The 23,871-nt window shown below is 35.4% G+C and overlaps 2 protein-coding genes across 3 annotated transcripts; both read right to left on the reverse strand.

Moving 5' to 3' along the window:
• Positions 1-16,012: 16,012 nt before the first annotated feature.
• Positions 16,013-23,192, reverse strand: LOC129901357 (putative pentatricopeptide repeat-containing protein At1g12700, mitochondrial). 2 transcript variants are annotated; one of them, XM_055976507.1, is made up of 6 exons: positions 22,478-23,192; positions 21,298-22,022; positions 20,168-20,228; positions 19,908-20,075; positions 16,907-19,000; positions 16,013-16,774 (listed from the first exon to the last, which is right to left on the reverse strand). In XM_055976507.1, exons 1-2 carry the CDS (start codon positions 23,106-23,108, stop codon positions 21,577-21,579), a joined length of 1,077 nt encoding a protein of 358 aa, XP_055832482.1. In that variant the 5' UTR covers positions 23,109-23,192; the 3' UTR covers positions 16,013-16,774; positions 16,907-19,000; positions 19,908-20,075; positions 20,168-20,228; positions 21,298-21,576. The 2 variants fall into 2 exon arrangements, with proteins under 2 accessions (XP_055832482.1, XP_055832483.1); XM_055976508.1 differs by having other exon boundaries at positions 16,013-16,784.
• On the reverse strand, positions 17,067-18,961 carry LOC129899774 (pentatricopeptide repeat-containing protein At1g62670, mitochondrial-like). The gene is made up of 4 exons (XM_055974794.1): positions 18,785-18,961; positions 17,860-18,549; positions 17,657-17,749; positions 17,067-17,540 (listed from the first exon to the last, which is right to left on the reverse strand). Exons 1-4 carry the CDS (start codon positions 18,959-18,961, stop codon positions 17,067-17,069), a joined length of 1,434 nt encoding a protein of 477 aa, XP_055830769.1.
• Positions 23,193-23,871: the final 679 nt, after the last annotated feature.

A 23,871-nucleotide genomic window follows, 5' to 3' on the forward strand; every position in this document is an offset into this window, starting at 1 on the left:
TGATCAAGTAGCGGGTCATAACATTATCATGTCTATAAATATCCTAGTGACTCCATAAACCAAACTCAATTGAAGTTAAGTCGAGTCTTCTTCGCACGTTTGCTACCGGGCATTCCCTATTAGTCACTCCTAAATCTACCTGTTATGGAGTGCAAAATCAATTCCTCTTGGCTTGATTAAAAATTCCTCTCAATTCCTTGATCACTATCAATCACTCCTAAATCTACCTGGTGTGTGACTTTCATAGGGCCGATTGCTCTTTGCCATCAAATGAAAAGGCATCTTTCGATGATAGGCATATGCTAGAGACCCTAGGGCTTTTACTATTGTGAGTTACAAGTCGATGCTAGATCAAAGGTGATTCCTACGACACTTGAACAACTATGGCTGAATGTACGTTTCGATTTATTTTTCCACTATGTTTTGGCTCTGTGTAGGTTGATGCTCCAAAAATTACTCAATTCATTTGAGCCCCAAATAGCACAATTACATTTTACATTGAGTAGTAAAATTTAGTAAGTACTCATTCATCCTTAATTAGATATTTCTATTTTAAATATTTTAATTTAAAACTTATCTATAAAATTCATTAGTTTGCATTTTCCCATGTGCTTAAATGATTGTCATGAGTGAACTTATAGAAACAAGCTACTTTACGATTTAAATTTAAAAATGTACAATGTTGTATATAAATAATAATATACCTTTTCCATTTTGAGAAGAACAGACTAATTAATAATCATACATTGTTCCTTCACCAATACTTAGTAAATGTCCCTTCAATTTTGTTAATGTCACCACCTCTTAATAGTGTTGTAAGTAATCTGGCAGGATATATAGTCCTGGCTACCAGGCATATCCATTTGGTGAAAGTCTCCTTGTGCACTGTTTGCAATCTCTGGTTCCAAAGGTACCTTTCCTTTTTTTTATTAGAAGTGGTGTTGTTGCTTTCCCTTTGATTTCCTTTTTGTATGTTGACCTGCATTTTTCATTTTGGTTGTCAGATTGCCTGCTAGAATTGATCCGCGTCAGATTTCTGCTGTTGTAATCCTTCATGGACGTTTACTTGTTCACATGCCCTATGGATAGTTATTGAGATGTAAAAACTATGCATAGTTATTGAGATGTAAAAACCATGGATAGCATGTTGAATTTATAAGATGTAAAAAGACGAGAGTTGATAATAATAACACATGGTCTACGTTGGTACCAATGACAGAATTTAGTTTCTGATGGTTCCCATGCACTTCTGTATTTCACCTTAGATTGAAGAGTTCTGCGAGCAACAAGCTGTAGCAAACCATCAGAAACTAAATTCTGTCATTGGTACCAACGTAGACAATGTGTTATTATTATCAACTCTCGTCTTTTTATATCTTATAAATTCAGCATGCTATCCATAGTTCCTAATAGTTCTTTAAAGGTTGTCTCATGATCGTGTTCTGGTTTGTGTTTGAGATAAGTAGTTTAGGTGTTTGATCGTGCTCTACTGGATTGGGGGATGTCTAGTCCAATTTTTTTACTCTCTACATGAATGTTTCCTTGGTATATAAAATTTATTTTATTATCAAAAGAAAAAAATAATGATCACATCTGCTATATACTAATTATCTTCAAACTCAAAAAGTGCCTTTAAAGAAGCATAGATTGCAGTTCAAAAAATTTGAACTATATCACAAAAAATAATTGCAGTTCATGTGTGAGTACTCTAAATCCCTATGAGTAAGCTTTTCCACTAGCAAGGAGTGCCTGGCAATCATTTAAATGGGCTGAAAGATGGAGTAGGCACAAGCACATGCTAAAGGCAAGTCTACTGCTGCAATTTACAAAATAGTCTTGGCAGCATTAGACAGTATTTGGATTATGAGGAATAACATTGCCATCCAGGATAAAAGTTCTGATCCACAAGTTGTTATCTTCTTTAGAGGAATAGTACAAGATATCTTCTTTAGAGGATCCCTGAGGAAGAGGTTAGGAAGGAAGCTTGAAGAGATGAATATATACCAGATGTTTGTTGGCTAAAGGAAGCTTGAAGAGATGAATATATACCAAATGTTTTTTGGCTTAAGGAAGCTTGAACAGATGAATATATACCAGATGTTTGTTGGCTAAAGGAAGCTTGAAGAGATGAATAAATACTAGATGTTTGTTGGCTAAAGGAAGCTTGAAGAGATGAATATATACTAGATGTTTGTTGGTTTAATAGCCAGTAGTTGATATGATATACTAGATGTTTGTTTTAATAGTTTGTTCAGCATGAGGAATGGTTGGCGATGCCAGATACTTTATGAGCAGCTAATTACACTTTCTGGAAAAACTAAGCCAAACGCAACTAGTTGATAAGCTAAAGAAAAGGTATCTTGTTGAGAAATAAATCTCATGCCTAACTCAATCCCAAGAGCTATTCTCCAAACTATATAAGGAGAAACAAACCAAACACTTAACCGACTTGGGATTCTGACTATCGAATTTAATTATTTAAGAGTTCCATGCTCTGATACCATGTAATGATGGATCTTGGGCCTAACTCAACCCAAAAACTATGGGGAGGACAGTCCAAGTCCATATAAGGAGACCAACTTCTCATCCCTTTTCCGATGTGGGACTTCGAAACACTCTCCCACACATAAAAATCTTGTTAACTAGAGCGTGGACGATATAATATGGGGGCCCAACATCGGTGAGTAAAGAATTAGGATGGGCATGTCTCTTATACCATGTAAGTTTTGGTACCAAAATTGTACTAATTTTATTCATTTGTAGAGGTACAAATTTATAGTAGAGAGAAACAAACAAACTAGCAATTACATTCCTTGATTCTAGAATATTTGAGAATTAGGGGATAATTTTATTTGATCAAATTTCCTAAACTATTTAATAGCATTTCAAAATCTGATTTTATGAGATCAATTTAGATCCTACGAATTTGATCATAGTTAGATATTCACAAATCAACAGTTTCATAATATTGTCCAAACAAGATCATGTAGCCTATCCATGGTAATAACTATTAAACAGTACAATGATGTAGTCAGGGGGAAATGCTAAGAAGCAAACAACAACAACAACAAGTCCCTTAGACTCTTAAAAATACTATCTATCCTTGTTGTACTTTCTAAAGAGAAAGAGAGTAGAAGATGGGAAAATGATGATCGTTGTTATTGATCATATGGCTACTGTATAAAGAATTTGTACAGGACCTACAAAAAATAATGACTATTAAACAATGCCTAAAGGAAAGAGTCACAACAGATTCCTAAAGATTAGGAACGACAAAAATAGAATTCTACAACACTAAGGAGTCATCTCTAATCATCCGTTGTTACCCCCCGCAAGTTGGTGGTGTCAACAACACCCAACTTGGAAAAATGCTTGACAAAAGAAGCTCTTGGAAGTGGTTTGTTAAGTATATCTGCCACTTGATCAGCTGAATGAAGGTGCTGAATTGTGATATGCTTGTTTTGAACTTTCTCACGAACAAAGTGAAAATCAATAGCAATATGCTTCATCCGACTATGGAACACCGGGTTGGCGCAAATGTATGTGGTGCTGACATTGTAAAAAATATCTGAGGAGTGGTGGAAATACAAAATCGAAGCTCATGGAGTAAACTTGTTAGCAAATTTGTCTCAGAAACAGTAGCTGCAAGAGCTCGATATTCTGCTCTATGGAGGAACGGGAGAAAGATATTTGCTTTTTAGATGACCATGATATCAGAGAGCTGCCAAGGTAAACAACATAACCTGTGGTGGAGGTTCAAACGAGAGGATATCCAGCTTAGTTAGAATCTGAGTAGGCTAGAATACGGTGATCATGTTCTTTGGAAATTTGGAGGCCAAACAAAGATGTTTGGTGAAGATACCGAAGTAGACGCTTCATGGCTGTCTAATGTGATATTAAGGGCTAGTGCATGGACTATGAGAGTTTGCTAACTGCAAATGCTATGTCCGAACGTGTAAAAGAAAGATAATGAAGTTTACCAATTATCCTCCTATAAAGAGTCATCAACTAGAGAATCTTCAGTAGACTCCGGAAAAACAACACTAGAAGCCATTGGTGTTGGAACACCCTTGCAATTGTGCATGAAGAAAATTGGATCGGAGTATCCATGTGGGTCAATCCAGATCCATATTAATAGAACAATGTTTCTGTTGAAAAGAAACAATGTATTTTTTTCCTCACAAAAAAGAACAATCTTCCTTCTGTTAGTAAACTGTATTGTAAATATTAAAACCAGTAACAACAACTAAAGGTAATAAAACACAGAATCTGAAAAATTAATGCAGAAACAGAATCGAACCCACTGAATGCACAGTGTGTTCTTAAGGAAATTATTTCCCTCAAAGTACTCGAGGTTTTGGAATTTTCCTCCAAGGATAGAAGAAGAAGAAGAAGATGGTATGTTCAGAATTTCGTATGGAACATTTTGAGGATTAACATATATATATATAGACTGTTTACACCTTTTAAGAAAAGGCACTTGTTGGAAAAAAGTTTGCCTGTTGAGAAAAGGTTTGCAACTTTTCGGACAAGGTTGGAAAAAACGGAGGGAAATTTTAAATTAATCCGGAAAAGAAACGGGTCGCGGGTCGCGGGTCAGGATTTTTTCCACTTAATTAATTAAATAAATAAATAATATTAATTAATTAAAATTTAAAGAAAATTTGGTCTAAAAAGATTATCAATCAATCATATCAATTGACCAAATCCAAATCCAAATCCAAATCCAAATCCAAATCCAAATCCAAATCCGAAGCCGAAGCCGAAGCCGAAGCCGAAGCCGAGCCGAGCCGAGCCGAGCGAGCGAGCGACGACGACGACGGCGCGAGGGGAGACACTCTTCTTGACCCTTTAGCAACATGAAGGAGTGCTTCTACTTTTAAATAGGAGACTTTTCATTTCCACCACCTATGTGGGACCAAAGCTTATTTAATAAAGCAAGAGAGAACATATCATTTCCTCTCCACTTCTTTTTCCCTCAATTTCCCATTCAACCTATCAATTAAACCCAACAATCCCCCACATAAATGGGGAATGTCTACAAGATAAAGGAATGCACGGATAAGTGTGTGATATACAAGCGAAGATTAATTGCATCTGGATAAGTATGTTTCCCTTTGAACTTTCCATAGTGAACTTATATAGGATATACTCGATCAATCGGTAGATGCGATATCTTTGAACCGTCGAACTTTGTTGTATAACTAGACAACATAAGTCACACAATCAATCATCAACCATCTATGGTTCTCACGGTTGTGTTCGTTTCAGCCATGAACACCGCCTGGTTTCGTGAATGCATAGAGAATGGGTCTTTACTGTCATTCCCCTTGAAGCGGCTTATACTTCACATTCACATAGGTGATTTCTAAACGTGTAGTCCTATAGACACACTATCTAGTCATTTTCCGTCAGATTTAGATAATTATTAAAAAACCTTTAAAGCTTTATTAACTCATCAAAAAGCCTTAAGGTTTTATCCTTTGTTTCTGAACATTGTCATCATCACGAGAAAGGGTTGAGTTATTTGACAATGTTGAATCGTCAATCATAACTTTGTTTGATCTCTTTGAACCTAGTTCTTGGGATCTCCAGTCTACTAGGTAGAGTTACCGTCATGTTGACTTGTCCTAGGCCTTAACCCCATTCCCCTCGATGATCTTTCAACATCCTCTCTAGATAAGCCTTTTGTTAGTGGATCCGATATATTATCTCTTGACTTTACGTAGTCAATAGTGATAACACCACTAGAGAGTAGTTGTCTAACAGTATTATGTCGCCGTCGAATGTGACGCGATTTTCCATTATACATAACATTTCCTGCCCTTCCTATTGCCGCTTGGCTATCATAATGTATACATATGGGTGCCAAAGGTTTGGGCCAAAATGGAATATCTTCCAAAAAATTTCGAAGTCATTCAGCTTCTTCACCAGACTTGTCTAAAGTTATAAATTCAGACTCCATTGTAGAGCGGGCGATGCATGTCTGTTTTGATGATTTCCAAGACACTGCTCCTCCACCAACGGTGAAAACATATCTACTTGTGGATTTAACTTCAGATGATCCGGTGATCCAGTTTGCATCACTATATCACTCAATTACTGCGGGATATTTATTATAATGCAAAGCATAGTTTTGGGTGTGTTTCAAATACCCCAAGACTCGTTTCATTGCCATCCAATGAGTTTGATTAGGATTATTCGTGAATCGACTCAACTTGCTAATAGCACATGCTATATCTGGTCGTGTACAATTCATAATATACATCAAACTTCTCAAAACTCGTGCATAGTCCAATTGTGAGTCACTTTTACCTTCATTCTTTTGAAGTGCAAAACTTACATCAATTAGAGTTTTTGCAACATTGAAATTTAAATATTTAAACTTATCAAGTATATTTTCAATATAATGTGACTGTAATAATGCTAGACCTTGTGGAGTTTTATGGATCCTAATTCCTAAGATTAAGTCAGCAACCCCTAAGTCTTTCATGTCAAATTTGCTAGCAAGCATACGCTTCGTAGAATTTACATTGGCAATGTCTTTACTCATTATCAACATGTCATCAACATATAAACAAACAATGACTTCATGATTTGGAGTATTTTTAATGTAAACACATTTGTAACACTCATTAATCTTAAATCCATTTGCTAACATTGTTTGGTCAAATTTTGCATGCCATTGTTTAGGTGTTTGTTTAAGTCCATAAAGTGACTTAACAAGTTTGCACACTTTCCTTTCTTTACCTAGAACTACAAAACCCTCAGGTTGTTCCATATAAATTTCTTCCTCCAATTCTCCATTTAAGAAAGTCGTCTTAACATCCATTTGATGAATTTCAAGACCATATACAGCTGCAAGTGCCACTAACACCCGAATAGATGTTATTCTTGTTACCGGCGAGTATGTGTCAAAGTAATCAAGACCTTCTTTTTGTCTATAACCTTTGACCACAAGTCTTGCCTTATATTTATCAATAGTGCCATCAGCTTTCATTTTCCTTTTAAATATCCATTTTGATCCTAAAGGTTTATTTCCAGGAGGAAGATCAACCAATTCTCATGTATGGTTATTCAAAATTGATTGAATCTCACTATTGATTGCCTCTTTCCAAAATGCTGAATCAGAAGAAGACATTGCAGCTTTAAATATTTGAGGCTCATTTTCAAGCAAGAATGTCACAAAATCTGGTCCAAAGGAAGTAGATATCTTTTGACGTTTGCTACGCCTTGGATCCTCTTCGGATGGTTTACTTTCCTTTTGAACTTTTCTTGGTCGTTTAGATCTTTCACTTGAGGATTCACTTTTATACGGATAAATATTTTCAAAAAATTCAGCATTATCTGATTTAATTACCGTATTAACATTAATTTCAGGATTGTCCGATTTGTGAATCAAAAATCGACAAGCTTTGCTGTTTGTAGCATAGCCAATAAAAACACAATCCACGGTCTTTGGTCCGATTTTTACCCTTTTGGGCAAAGGAACTTGGACCTTTACTAAACACCCCCACACTTTGAAGTATTTCAAGTTGGGTTTTCTTCCTTTCCATAGTTCATATGGAATAGTTTGTGTTTTGTTGTGGGGTACTCTGTTGAGTATTCGATTAGCTGTGAGGATAGCTTCCCCCCACAAGTTCTACGGTAAACCAGAACTTATTAATAAAGCATTCATCATTTTTTTTAATGTTCGGTTTTTCCTTTCCGCAACTCCATTTGATTGAGGTGTGTAGGGGGCAGTAGTTTGATGAATAATTCCATATTCTAAACATATCTTTTCAAAAGGAGATTCATATTCTCCACCCCTATCACTTCTAATCATTTTTATCTTTTTATTCAATTGATTTTCTACTTCGTTCTTGTATTGCTTAAATGCATCAATTGCTTCATCCTTACTATTAAGCAAATATACATAACAATATCGAGTGCAATCGTCAATAAAAGTTATAAAATACTTCTTTCCACCACGAGTTGGTGTAGACTTCATATCACAAATGTCTGTGTGAATCAATTCTAAGGGACTAGAATTCCGTTCAATAGATTTATAAGGATGCTTAGCATACTTAGATTCAACACATACTTGACATTTTGATTTATTGCAATCAAAGTTAGGCAATATATTTAAATTAATCAGTTTTCGCAAGTTTTATGATTGACATGTCCTAAACGTGAATGCCATAAATTATTTGACTCAAGTAAGTAAGAAGAAGCTTGAACTTTATTATCATCAACAACCATTACATTTAGTTTGAAAAGACCCTCAGTGAGGTAGCCTTTTCCTAGATACATTTCATTCTTACTGACAATTACTTTGTCTGAAACTAGAACACACTTGAATCCATTCTTGATAAGAAGGCCGGCAGACACCAAATTCTTTTGCATTTCTGGAACATGATACACTTTGTTCAGCGTCACCACCTTGCCGGATGTCATTTTCAGAAATACTCTCCCATATCCTTCAATCTTTGCAGTTGCAGAATTTCCCATATAGATCGTCGCATCAGGTGCTGCAGGGGAATAAGTAGAGAAGGCTTCTCGGACTGCACACACATGCAAAGTAGCTCCCGAATCAAGCCACCATTCTTTGGGATTACCTACTAGGTTGTATTCTGATAGCATTGCACACAGATCATCAATACCTTCTTTATTTTCCACTATATTGGCTTGTCCCTTTCTCTTATCCTTTTTCGGAAGACGGCAATCTGGAGCTTTGTGTCCAACTTTCCCACAATTATAACAATTTCCCTTGAACTTTTTCTTGTTCTGCTCCTGATTCTTTCCAAAAGGTTGCTTCCTTTTCTTATTCTTTGGAGCAGCATCTTCAACGATGTTCGCTCCCATAATTGTTGAATTTCCACGCACCTTCTTTTCTACTGTTTTGTTATCTTCCTCAATCTTGAGACGAATCACAAGATCTTACAACTTCATTTCCTTACGCTTGTGCTTTAGATAATTTTTGAAATCTCTCCATGAAGGAGGCAGAATGATAGGTTGAAAACTTTGATTGACAATTTGATTTATCTTTCTCCAGAATCCACTACTCAAGATGATGATCTTACAAGATTTGTGAAACATATAACGAGAATTAACGAGTTAATTCAAGAAGTTGTGTGGGCTAGGGGTTTATTAACCACAGAGAAGAAATATATGATTTTACGATCTGTATTGCCTGATAATTTTCAAAAGAAATTAGTGAACAAATTCTTGACATAAGTTACATCTCAAGAAGTCGAGATCTTACAAGTCGTTGGTCCAACTTTTTTAGGATTAAAACTCAAACTTGAACTTATACTGACTGAATGAAGATGTAGGGCACATGGCCGAACTTAATCTAACGTTGTGATTAGCCTTACATACCTGAAATTAGGGTTGTACAGGGCAAACCGATAAACCGCACCAAACCGACAAATCGAACCAAATCGAAAAAAAACCTGACTAGTGGTTTGGTTTGACTTGGTTTGGTGTTTGGAAAAAACCCGACCATTATAGGGTTGGTTTGATTTTAACTAAAAAAAGTCAAATCGAACCCAAACCGACCCGATTATAGATATCCTACTTTTAAATTATGTTATACATAAAAATATTTATTAAAATGTAATTTATAAATATTTTTTTAAAATTTTTCATAAGTTTTTTTTTTCTTACATTTAGATTTGGACTTGAGAAGCTCATCTAAATAATATACAAAAAAAACTCATTTTATAAAGTTATATTATAAAGTTAAAACTTCAAACAGTGTTCTGCCTCCATCTTATATGTTGATATTTTGTACTAGAACTCTATTTAAGAAGCACCGCTCTGTGCTTTTTATTAATACTATGAAAAACCCGAAAAACCCGAAAAAACTCAAAAAACCCAAGAAAAATTAATATCGAAAAACCCGACTTTTATTGGTTTGGTTTGATTTATAGATTTAATAACCCGACACAAATGGTTTGGTTTGGTTTGTAAAAAATCCGAACAAACCCGGTCTATGTACACCCCTACCTGGAATGAAGATTTCCTAAAAGAAACTTAAAAGGTAGGCTTGAATTTTTTGAACCCGGGCTTCTCCTCTTCTCCTTAGCTCTTTCTCTCAAAGGTTTGGGTATATAATGAGGGAAAAAATTATTTGGGTACTGATAAGGGAAAAATTTAGTTCTAAAATGTGTTGGTTAAGTTTGAGAAAAGTGGGGAAAAGACTGTAAAGCCCCTCATTTAAAACAAAATTAGGCAAAATTTAGTTGCGGACCCGAAGACAAATCAAGATTTCTGAATTTTTCCTTTTTTTGCGATGCGGGGACGTCACGAACTCCACTGTTTCAAAAGCTATTCGAATCAAAATTACCCTCCCAGATCCGCAACGCAGACCTTGTCCCTAGTTTGGTTCTTCACAAATTTTTCACTAATTCTTGGAATAAGCAAAGTCAAAATGGTACGGGGTGTTACAATATCTCCCTATTGGGATCATTTGTCCTCAAATGATGAGCTCGCTTAGAATTTACTTAGGCACGAATAAAATGCAAGGACTTTAAAACATTAACTCAAAAATAAATCATGCAATTTCATCAACTCAAGAAGGTATTAACTCACAGATGGAAAAGGAATATCACCTTCAACATCGATACTAGGAGGAGGGAGGATAGCGAAGAAGAGAAAGGTTGTGTCTAGCTATTATTTTGATAAATAATATGGTTTAACAACCATTTTCCAAATTTGTATAAATTGAGCTAAATAGATGATAAATAAGCTGACATTTTACGTAATTATCCCTTTATACTTTGAAAAATTGGGAATGCTAAAAATTAATTATTCAAATTGGAATATAATGTGCGTTTGTAAAGTAATTAAAAAATATTTACAACATTCTGCCTCTTTTTCTACTTCTTCTCCACTTGCTTAATGACTATTTTTTTAATCAAGATAGATAAATATTATTATATATCTAGGCATAAGTACATTACATTTACGGCTGATACAAGTTTGTGCTTAATGTCTATCCTTGCTTTATGACTTGGAACTCTGTAAACGTAAACATGCTACTCAAGACAATGTCCTCAAGTTCATATGTACAAGTCTCCAACTTCAGAATATTGTCCTTGCAAATTAAAATTTTGAGGTAAACCAATGCGATCATCTGATGCAATATTCTCTCCTAATTTGAGATTTCGTGTATATAACACTTAGCCCTATTTTAAGGGTGTGTGGCCAGAGTTCTCTAAACGTTGAGAATATGTAGAAACAACTGCCAGTCTGATCAATACATGCAACATTTTCAACCGGCACCATCCATATCATGTCGTTCTGATCAATTACTGAATGTGCCTGATGTGGTTATCTGACAAGTAACATGCCATGTCATCAGAAAAATAGAAAGCCAAATGAAAAAAAGCTTTGAAGCTTGAAAGATCATTGTCCTCCAAGAAATATGGGAGGTATACTATTTAGGAGATGACAAAAGTCTTTTAGGCATACAATAAAGCCAAAACATGCATTGCAAACTGTAAGTCACTTTCAAGTTGTTGAACAGACTATTCAGAAAAAAGTATCTTATTTCATCTACAGGTTCAGTTAGGATTCCAAACTAAAAAGATCTAAATAAAACTAAAACATGTTATAAATGAATCTATAAACCCAGAATAATAGTCTTTTATTTGAAGGTCCGGCGCCCTAGCCCGTACCACAAGTCCAACTCCCAAGTCATTACATATAGACACATAAATTAAGTATGTCACTTATCCAAGGATACTTGGTGGACTTCCACATATAAACCTTCAAAAACACCTTTTTCCAACCAACGTGGGACTTCTACTTCCCAACAACCAGTACAAAATATACGTTGCATGTTGCAACGTATTTAAGCTTATCTTCTTGTGTTTGAAGCAAATACATGAAGAAAAAAAAAGGCTAGATGCCTCAGAAATAAAGAAGAAAATAGTACACAAGTTATCAGTTGCTTAGCTTTAGAACTGTAGTTTGATGATGTGTAACTGTGATGAGCTTGTTTTGTAAACCCAGATATATACAAAAAAAACGTCATACCATAGATTCCTGCAAGTCTAACTACAGATCTAGCTACTAAAATTTCTTTTCACAGAAAGCATATTGCGATATACACATTATGTTTTGTACGAGAAGAGATTTTGTTTACCTCTCTATCATAATGTCCCCAGCTGTCAATTCACTTCGATGATCTACCCTGTACTATGATTTTTCTGAAAAGATCTGGTTCAACAGAATTAATGAGAGAGAGAGAGGAGGAGGGGAGTCAGAGAGAGAAGAACTATCTAACTATGACCAACTATTTGTGTCGGGATCATCTTGCAAGTACTAGACTATAGAAAATATATATATTTCAGATTGTTTTTCTTTTGATAACGTGACATAAATTTCATTAATAGAGTACCAAGAAGGTACTGTAAACAGAAAAACAATACTGAATGTCGTATAAAGAGACAATGCTGTAACACAAGGATTGTGACGTTAACACTAAATACTGGTAATCTTCCAGGTTCAAATTCATGTAAAGCCTCCAAACAGACTTATTTTTATAATGCTTCATTCGCACATTGAAGTCAAAGCAAGACAACGCAACAAGAAAATATCAGAATGTAAATTCATACACTTATAGTGTACTTTATTAAAATCATAAATGAGAAACAAGAAATCATAGCAGACATTCAAATGATTCTAAATATCAGAATGTAAATTCATACACTTATAGTGTACTTTATTAAAATCATAAATGAGAAACAAAAAATCATAGCAGACATTCAAATGATTCTAGAGATGAGGTTAATTTTATTTTTTGATAAAATGCGATCACACTGGAAAACTAAAGAGAGAAGTAACTAGATATATGTTACTCCTATATTAGGATTCAATATTTCATAGACAACAAAATACCTTTAGTGACAGCTATGACAAAGCTACACATGTAGACATGATCATAGAACAATTTCAAAATTTCAAAAACTAACACAGAAAAGCAAGGAGGTCACGTCACCAACTCCACAAGACAATCAAGAAGAAACTGATATCTTTTAGAAGTGGTTGTGATACGAATGCTCCTTTATGGACTTACTCTAGAAGAAAATCTAGACAAGCATGTGGAGATAATCTATTTTAGTTTCTTTGTTTTAAATAGGATAAAATATATAAGGAGTAGTTATCTATAATGGTTATAAGCAGCAGTTATCTTCAGCAGTAACTGTTTCTATCTCTATCTGTTAGGAGTTATCTTTATGTTTAGTGTAATTATGTTTATTTAGGAGAATTCTGTAAGAGAAAAGTATTATCATTATCTTTGTATCTGGAGATTTGTCCACTCCATACGGACATAGTTATTAGTGTTTGGGGGAGGAAGCACCACAACTAAAGTTTGATATGATGAAAATAATGAAAATAAATTGGACACGAGAATTTTACTTGAAAACCCCTCTAAAAGATAGAGGGGAAAAACCACGGGGTAGAAGGATCTCACTATTTTAATATGGAGTACACAGCTCTCAAATACAAGGAGAAAACAACAATAAACACTTCTCTCTTGTAAAAGGAACAACTACTATAGAGGACACTCAAAACTAAAATATTTATCTTGGTGTATAACTCTCTTTGTATTCTTACTCTCTCTCTTTCTGGGATGATTTAAATGAGGGCAAGAGACCCTCTATTTATAGGAGAAAGCCATGTCAAACAAAATTGCTGCCAACTTTGTCAAACAAAGTTGTTGCCAACCTTGCCCCCTTTTTTTGACTTTTACATTCACAGCAACTTTTGCCTCCTTTTTTGACTTTTACAATTAGTTAATGCAGTGTTTAAGATCCTTGCACTTTATTTCACCAGTAAGTTTCCATTATCATCTCGTTTTCATCCTCGTTTCTCTTATTGAGGTATCAGAGCAGCAAGATCCAGGATGGTGGTATCTACATGCTGTTCTAACGAACCGCCACCACAACCAGCCACAAATCATCCTAGCGAACCATCTAATGATAAAATTGTCTAGCAATTAACATTTATAACATCACGTTTGGAAGCATTAGATGCAGCTGTGAAGGCTCAATCCAATGGTACTCAACTTGATGCTAATCATGGTACATCTACTAAACGAAAGGATCCAGAACATAATAGAGGTCCTTGTGATACCAGAAGGTCTTCTTGGGTCGAGGATGTTGATGTTGACGTAGAGATGCCTTGGTGGTTGAAGAATCCATCTCATAGGCCACACACAAAGATGGAATTTCCTCGATTTGAAGGGGGAGATCCTCGTGGCTGGATTTTTAAGGCTGAAAAGTACTTTTGGTACTACCAAACTCTTGATGATCTGATCTAAAGGTAGATGTTGCAGTCATGTATTTGGAGGGAGATGAGCTTGATCTCTTTGCGTGGATTAACAGTGAGCGCAGGACCTTGTTAAAACTTTACAAGAGAACTATGGTCCTGCTGAATTTCAGAATCCAGATGGACATTTATGTAGCATTCGACAATTGGGCACAATACAAGAGTATCGTCAGGAATTTGCTGCCCGAGTCAAGAATTGGCCAGAACATTGTCTTTTAGGGGTGTTCCTTACTGGGCTTAAAGAAGAACTCAAACCAAATATGAGAATTCCTAAGCCTAGAACGGTTTATAAAGCCATGAGCCTTGCAATGGAATTTGAGCAAAAAGTGGGTTGCAATCGTGGGCATAAAGGGTCTCAATGGCCAAATCTTTTCATGATCCAACACAACCCAATTTGGTTCTGCACGTGAAATTCCTTACCAATCAGTAGGCAACCAACTCATATCACAAACCAATCCAGTGCACATGTCTCCTCGTCCTTTCTGGATAGTGCTTGGGAAAGAGAAAAGCAGAATCGCATAGCCAAAGGACTTTGTTTTAGGTGTAATGAAAAAATTGCACAAGGTCATCGTTGCAAGACAACATCTCTCACTCTTATGGAGACAAACGACAACATTGAAGGTGGTGAATCTGTGGAACAAATGCCAAGCAACATTGTTGATGGGAATGCAAGTACAACTGACCTTGCAAAAATTTCATTTCACACCTTTCTAGGTACCACCAGCCCCTCTTCCTCTTACTGAAGATTGGGAACTCGCTATATCTTCTGCCAAGATTCTTGCACATCGATGGGTCAAAGAAGCTGGTGCTTCTTTGGAACTGCTAGCTCAATGGGTTGACCTTCCCCTTGAAGAAGCTAGTAGGGAGAACTATGATCTCATTGCAGATCAGTTTCCTTCTTTTCGCCTTGAGGACAAGTCGACTTTTCAAGGGGGATGCACTGATAGGAATGCTCCTTTACGGACTTACTCTAGAAGAAAATCTAGACAAGCATGTGGAGATAATCTATCTTAGTTTCTTTGTTTTAAGTATGATAAATATATAAGCAGTAGTTATAAGCAGCAGTTATCTACAACAGTAACTGTTTCTATCTCTATCTGTTAGGAGTTATCTTTATAAAAAAAAAAAGGACAGCCCGGTACACTATCTCTATGTGTATTTAGGAGAATTCTGTAAGAGAAAAACATTATATTTATCTTTGTATCAGGAGATTTATTCCCTTCATACAGATATAGTTATTGGTTAATGCAGTGTTTAAGATCCTTGCACTTTATTTAACCAATAAGTTTTCATTATCATCTTGTTTTCATCCTAGTTTCTATCAGGTTGTACCTCATTCTCCAATAATTCCAGTACATAATTTAAGAACCATTAAGTCAATACTAACAAATATTGAATCTACCAGGGAAGCAAAAGAGCACAGAAGAAGATAACAAGTTTACAACTGGTCAACGCATTGATTGACCACAGAAGAAATCTAATAAGCGTGCCCCCCACCTCGACACGTAGCAGTGGAGTACTTGTTCTTGCATCTTTTAAGTTCTTAGTTTGTTGAAATTTTCCCTTTCTTTTTCTCCTTTACAGAAACCATAAGATAATAAAAAGGCCAAAGGGTGTCTTAAATGTCAGTCATCGGAAGAAATATTCCGTAGAGGTAGTTCAGTCCAAAAACTCATGGATCTCACTCTGTTCTCATAATTTTGTTTCAACAATCAAGTAGTACAACAACAATTATTACATGTCAACACAAAACTAGATCGGGTCGACTATATGAATCCTTTGCATCAATTTTCACTCTATCAGGAACCATTTCATTCTTCAAGAATCAATCCTAGCTATCATCCTTGGGTAAATATAGAAACCAAATAAAACAGTTCTAGAGGGTAATCAAGAAAGAAAGGAGCTCACTCTTATCGGTGAAAAACATTTCTTGAACTCCTATACACAAAAGAAAGCATTTTGAAACCCTTTGACGTCACCATGAATTATGGAAAATATCAGAATATTTTTTTGCTCCATATCCTAAAGACGTCAGTACACTGAATTAGAATTCCCAGATTACACAGTCAAAGCATTGTAATGGATAAAAGTATTCTATTAATAGTGTTGAGCATCTATCATTATTAATGGTACTCCAAAAGGGTTTTGCCCTACTCAGACGGGTCTAAGGCAAGGTGATCCTCTCGCATTGACATAACTTTTTATTCTTGCTTCTCTTGTCATTGACATCTACCATTCCTCTCCCTCAAGATAGACCAAAAAATGCAGGAAGGAATAGCAATTATGTAGTGCTCATTGTCCCATCGTGAAGCTGCTCGTATCAGCTGCTTAGTGCAAGTTTAATGCATCCTGGCACATGACCCATTGGACACCAAAAATAGCATGAAACATTGTCCAGATCTGTTTAGTGAAGGAGCAGTGAAGCAGTGGATGATTCCCAAAATGATAGTACCTGAAGATAACTAAACAACACTCAAAACAATATCCCTAGACTTGTACAGAGTACCCCTAAAGGAACATTATTTATCTGATTTCCAAAACATAGAAGAGTGGAAAAACAATCAAAATAGCAAAAGTGACATACCTCTGCAGTAAGTGCCTGGAAAGGTCAAGCAACACTGTGACTGACATTGTTTCAGCTACTGCAATTGTATTGGATGTCGTCTCCTTTGTAGGGGTGAAAAGGAAATTGTATAATAATGGCAGAGTATAAGCGAATAAACCAAACCAAGCGAAAGAAATATTCACTGTTTTTTTTCTGAGTGAAGCTCTGGTATCATATCAAGGACGGAAGGATTCTTCCTTATAATGTTTACCAATAACTCAGTTGTAGTTGCATCAAATAAGAAGCCCCTTTCGGCCATTTCTTTCATGAAAGTTGCGATTTCACTAATTTTGTTGCTCCTGAGAAATCCTTGCACAATAACATTGTAAGTGACACTGTCTGGAAAGCAACCATTGTCTTCCATTTTTCTTAGAATCTCTTTAGCTTCATCAAACAACCCTTCGAGACAAAATCCATTTATCATTACATTGTATGTTCTCACATCCGGAAGCAATCCAATGAAATAAAGATTCTCAAAAACAGCATAAGCTTCTTTGAGTTTACCATTTTTGCACAACCCATTAATGACAACATTGTAAAATGCAATACTAGTATCTTCTCTCTTTCTTTCCAACTTTTTAAAGAGTGACATAGCTTCTTCAACAAGTCCATACTTAAAATAACCATTGAGCAAAGTGCTATGAGTGTATATATTAGGTCTGGGGCCCGTAGATAGCATCTCAGCATAAATTTTTTCCGCATCGCCAATTCTTCCAACTTCAAACAGACCTTGCAAGATAGTAGTGTAGTAACAATATTAGACATTGATCCCTTTTGAGAAATTTCACGAAACAATTGCATTGCCTCATCCAATTTCTTTTTCTTACAATATCCATTTATTAGTATGTTATAGCTAATAATGCTAGGCTCAATGTTCTTAACTATTATGGAATGAAAAATTCTCCTTGCTCTATCCAGTTGACCACGCAAACAATATAATCCATCATCGCATTGTAGGTGATTATATCAGGCTCTACACCTTTTTTGACCATGTGACCCACTACTTCCTTGGCATCTGCCACTTTCCCTTCTTTACATAGTCCATCTATCACTATGGTGAAGGTGCACACATTTGGATAAATATTAAGGTTCACGACCATCTCAGAGAACAAAGTCTTAACCTTTTCCCACTGACCAAGCTTACACAAACCATCAATCAGTGTATTATAGGTGACTATGTTAGGAGGAATGCCTTTCTGCTTGATCTCGTTCAAAAGATTGATAGCAGTATCTAAATTTCTATCACTGCAAAGGGCATCAACGACAATATTGTAGATGCATATGTCAGGCTTTGTGTTCCCTTGTTCCATTAACCGTAGCAAACTTGAAGTTTTCTGAGTATGTCCCGTTTTGCTGAGCCCATTCATTACTGTTGCATGCATGACTTGGTTGGGTTCACAAATCTTCTCTCTCACCACCTTTTTGAACAATTCAACAGCATCTTTGACCTTATTTTCAGCAAAGATTCCCCTTATTAGTGTAGTAAAGGTGACAACATCAAATGAAATGCCATTCTTCAAGTAAATGGGTAACAGCGAAAGCCCACAATCAGCACGGTGCATTAGGCAATAACCATTAATCACGCTATTTTGGATGACTCCATTAATTGGGATGCCCAATTTCTACAGAGACGAGATTGGGAAAGGAGTATAAATACTCACGGAAAGGGGACAATATATACAAAATAGCCAAGCTTCAACTGCTGAATTGACCACTGAACCAGTAATAGCTCATCCTCTTAAAGAGTTGAATTGGAGTCACTTCCTTATAAAGCAAATAAATGGATGTAAGTATTAACTAGCAGGAATCAGCCAGTAATTTAGGAACTCATTGAACGATATCCTAAGAATGAGATACAGATTCAATCTTAAGAATGTAAAGACAAGGTATACGACTGAGCTGATGTAGTTTCATATAAGGCATTAGGCAGCAGATATATCCTGCAGCAGCTAGCTGCATTACAGTCCGAATCACCAAAGTCTGGTGGATATCTGATTCCATTCTCACAGGATTTCTGCTGTTTGCAGATATCATCCTTGTTAGTGCTTTTGTACTTGCGAATCGATAAACCCCCTTGAAGAATTAAATGCAGCAAGTCATAAGAAGACAATTGTTGACAAAAATTAATAAGGTAAAAGAATGAAGTATTTCACACTACATTAGACTAGTCATTCTCCAAAGATTAAAGATGGAAAAACGAACAAAAATGTAAAACAAAAAATGAAGAAGGCATAGCCAACAATCAAACTAGATGATCATTCATTTTCATGGTTGATCAAGAAGATGCACAATTAAGTAATCATTGTTCTTATGCCATTTGGTAATAAGCAATGTACTTCTTTAGGCAAATACTAAAAACTAGCATACTAACAAAGTAGGGGTTTGAAATAAAAAAACGATCCCTCTTCCTGTAGAAAATAAACAAAAAGAAAGTACTAACAAAATCCTAAGTTCAACAGATAATTAGTTTTTCAACCTCAAAGACACAAAAGAGAATAAACATTGAAAGCTTCAGATATGAACTTCATATCACAAAGGACCCAGCAGTCCATAAGACAAATGACATGACATGTCTTCTGCGCAATTGATGCTTAATATGATCACTCAAATCATATTCCCTTGTGTTGGGTTATGGGGGACATAATGAACCATCGATTTCCGTACCATTATATATGCACTGTACAAGTTTTTCCATTCATTTGCAGTATATTATTAAGCCAACTATTGATTTTCTAGTTTGAACAGTGTCGCAGCCTACTCACAAGTGTGAAAATAACAAGATGCAAACTGAGTTGCTGCTACATGAACAAGTTTGTTTGCAAACCACAGTTTCAAAAGGTAAAACATAAATTAGAGATGCAAAGAAAGGTATGAGGTATGTATCACACTCTATTCTGATGAATTGCACATTTAGCACTTCTTTTTTGGATAAGAAATTACAGCTTAGGTGATAAACCAGGACCAGCTAAATAAAACTTACTGATCAATTCCAGAATCAAGTGAATGACTTGCTGTGAAAAAATTTAAAGTATCATGGAGCATAGAATTCAACCAAGATATCCTGTCTCATCTAGCACAATTTCGTCAAAGTTATTTGGAGATAGTAGCAAAACACTCGAGGGGATTGAGGAAATCTCGATATTAATCCCTAAAAATAAAAGAACAAGAATGTCAGAATTGCCTATTTGAAATCATCCTGCCAGTCCGCATATAATTTAGTTCACCACAAATTTATCATACCTGATACTTATTCCTTATCATCGTTGGCAAATAAATTTGAGGAAAGAGGAAACAAACCATCCTAATAGATAAACACAAGTTAGGTAGAATCGACGAACCCAGTAAAACTCTAAACTTCAAATTAAGGTTAGCACAAGTGAAAATGAGATGATTGAAAAATATTAGTTATTTAACGTCGACAGTAAACACAGGAAAAATCAGAATGTTTTTAGATACGAAAGTGTAAAGTATGTCTTCTTCAACTTACATAGTAATAATAGTGGAAGAAATGAAAAAACATCCCAATATCACAAAGTATACATTTTTTTTCTTTTGAAGCTCATTTGCATACCTTGCAGTGAGTACAGAGCATAGCGCAAACTTCCCTTCTATTTTGTTAGTCTCACTAATTACTTCACTAATTAAAGTAAAGTTACCAGCAGTATAACACAGTGTTGGAGCATAAAATAAGAGACAACTGTTTTTCCACAAAATCTGGATATAACATGCTGAGATTACACTAAAAAGTTACAATTGATAATCCAAAACTAGAAACAAACAAATACAGTAAAGAATTGCAAACAGATTTCTACGTCTTCAAAAGAAATCCGCTACCTCCATCCTCTAAGTTAGTTGGAAATGGCGATATGGAGCACAACCCTTTCTAAATTATGGTGACAATTAGTCAAAGGCCCAATGAACTTATATTTGACAATTTATTGTTCTATGAAAATCTATATTCCCAATAAAGTATCGGGTGCTCTTGGATCATATATAAACCTTCACAAATTATATATTCTAAAATAACTAGAACATTGTATTGACCGTTCATCTATAGTATATCCTATCAAGTTTTGAATAAGATTGTTCCCCTCTTTTGTAATACTTTTTGGAGGTGGTCAGCAGTCCGACCCTTAATGCTGAGGAATTCAACAGTACTAGTTTAAAAAAGAAAAAAACAGATTGTTCCCCAAACATTTCAAGTTACGTGCAGTTGTTATTGATTCACAAAAAGACGGAAAATAATAATACATGAAGGCAACTATATAGAACAAAATATGATATTCCTCGACTTACAATGTGTACACATAAGGGAACTCACATTATCACTCAAAAGTGGAAAAAGAATTGAAATATCAAAAGTGATGTACCTCCTCAGTAAGCCTTAAGCCTGCCAGGAAAGCTCAAGCGATGTTCTAATTGCCATTTTTTTAGCTTCCGTAATTGCATGGATGCCACTTCGCATTGTGAAAGTAAAGCCAAATAAAGCAAGAGAAAGAAATATTCACTTCTTATATTCAGACGGAAACTCAGGTATCATGTCAAGGACAGAAGGATTCTCCTTTATAATGTCTACCAGTAACTCAGTTGTATTTGCATCACATGTGAAACCCTTTCTAACCATTTCCTTCATAAAAGTTGCCATTTCATTAATTTTGCTGCACCTTAGATATCCTCGCACAAAAAACATTGTATGTAACATTGTTTGGCGTACAACCGTTGTCCTCCATTTTTCTAAGCATATCTTTAGCTTCATCCAAAAACCCTTCAAAACTAAATCCATTTATCATTATAGTGTATGTTCTCACATTCGGAAGCATTCCAATTAAAGAAAGCTTCTCAAAAATCACACGAGCTTTGTCAAGTTTACCATTTTTGCACAATCCATCAATGACAACATTGTAAACTTCAATGCTAGTATATTCTATCTCTCTTTCCAACTTATTGAAGAACGACATAGCTTCTTCAACAAGTCCATACTTAAAATAACCATTGAGCAAAGTGCTATGTGTGTATTTATCAGGTGTGGGGCCCGTAGATAGCATCTCGGCATAAATATTTTCTGCATCGCCAATTCTTCCAACTTCAAGCAGACCTTGCAAGATAGTAGTGTAGGTAACAATATTAGACTTTGATCCTTTTTGAGAAATTTCACGAAACAATTGCATTGCCTCACCCACTTTCTTTTTCTTACAATATCCATTTATTAGTATGCTATAGCTAATAATGCTAGGCTCAATGTTCTTATCTATCATGATAACAAAAGTCTGCTTGCTCTACCCAGTTGACCACGCAAACAATATCCATTCATTATCGTGAATCTATCGGGCTCTACACCTTTTCCCACCATGTGTTTCATTACTTCCTCGGCATCTTCGACTTTTCCTTCTTTGCATAGTCCATCTATCACTATGTTGAAGGTGCGCACATTTGGATAAATATTAAGGTTCACGGCCATCTCAGAGAACAAAGTCTTACCCTTTTCCCACTGACCAAGCTTACACAAAGCATCAATCAATGAATTATAGGTGACTATGTCTGGAGGAATACCTTTCTGCTTCATCTCGTTCATGATGTTGATAGCAGCATCTGAGTTCCCATCTCTGCAAAGGGCATCTATGATGATGTTGTAGTTAAATATGTTGGGCTTAGTGTTCCCCTGTTCCATTAACTGCAGTAAACTTAAAGTTTTCTGAGTATGCCCCCTTTTGCAGAGCCCATTCATTACGGTTCCATATGTAACTTCATCAGGTTCACAAATATTCTCTCTCACCAATTTTTTGAACAATTCAACAGCATCTTTGATCTTATTTTCAGCAAAGATTCCTCTTAATAGGGTGTTAAAGGTGATGGTATTAAACGGAATGCCATTCTTCAAGTAAATGGGTAACACCGAAAACCCACAATCAACACGATGCATCAGGCAATAGCTGTTAACCACGATATTCAAGATGACTCCATTAATTGGGATACCCAATTTCCACATTTCTCGAAAAAGAGAAACGGCAGCAGAATAATGCTTCATTGTAACCATTTGATGGAAGACACTAACAGCATCATCTAAACACTCAAAATTCCCCTTTACTGAAATGGATTTATTACTGTAACTTGTGAGTGTAATTGAAGAATCAGAAAAGAAAGAGATAAAGGGAATACCAGAGCGCAGAGAAATTCTATTCATCTTCACCAATTACCCTAATTTTACACAATTAATTTGTCTCTTACGCGACTCTCTATACTGTGAATAATTAAAGTGACAACCATCTAACCATACGTTTGGTACTTGTGCACACTATATCTAAAGTTACAGTTTCTTTTTTTTTTTTTTTCATTTGGAGATTCAACAAATTTTATACTTCTCCTTCAATAATTTTGAGGTTTTTTTTGTTCAACAATATTTTGTTGTTGAGAGCATTCCGAAACATGGATTTTTAATAATATTTATGAATATTATACATTAATATTTAATTTATTTACATGTAAAATAACAAAAAGTCATAGAAAGTATATATCGAATATACACTGAAATACATTATCATACACTCAAAAGACCAAACATAACTTAAATAAACATAAAGTATACTGTGGTTATTCAATCCAGATAAACTCAAAATTACCTTTGAATAGTCCCAAATTTTAGATATGAAATTCTCTCTCCATTTTAAGTATTTTGATATATAATTCGCCCGAAACGATTTCACGTTTGCGGTACGTTAATTTTTTTTTTTAAAAGGAAAGCAATGAAGAAGATGAATGGGGAGGAGGAGGAGGAGAAGGGAGCAAGAAGAAGAAGAAGAGGGGAGCAAGAGGAAAGAGAAGGAGGAGGAGGAAGAGGGAGGACGACGAAGAAGAAAATGGTTGTGTCTAGTTATTTTTTTGGTAAATAATATAGTTGAACAACTATTTTTCATAATTTGTATAAGTTGGGCTAAATAGATGGTAAG

The sequence above is a fragment of the Solanum dulcamara genome, chromosome 8 (assembly GCF_947179165.1).
Source record: "Solanum dulcamara chromosome 8, daSolDulc1.2, whole genome shotgun sequence".
Classification (NCBI taxonomy): Eukaryota; Viridiplantae; Streptophyta; class Magnoliopsida; order Solanales; family Solanaceae; genus Solanum; species Solanum dulcamara.

Bases quoted from the DNA above. Each gene is read 5' to 3' on its own strand.
- LOC129899774 (XM_055974794.1), bottom strand. From the start codon at position 18,961: ATGATATCTGCAAACAGCAGAAATCCTGTGAGAATGGAATCAGATATC. The intron at 17,750-17,859 runs GTTTGCGTGGTC...GGATATTGTAAG, and splicing joins ATGCGATGATGGATTATATT to AAAAAGAAATTGGATGAGGC. The intron at 17,541-17,656 runs GTCTGTTTGAAG...GGTTATTTTAAG, and splicing joins CTACACTACTATCTTGCAAG to TATGGACTTGTTGAAGAAGC.
- LOC129901357 (XM_055976507.1), bottom strand. From the start codon at position 23,108: ATGAATAGAATTTCTCTGCGCTCTGGTATTCCCTTTATCTCTTTCTTT. The intron at 22,023-22,477 runs GTATTCCTCCAG...CTATCTTGCAAG, and splicing joins GAACGAGATGAAGCAGAAAG to GTCTGCTTGAAGTTGGAAGA.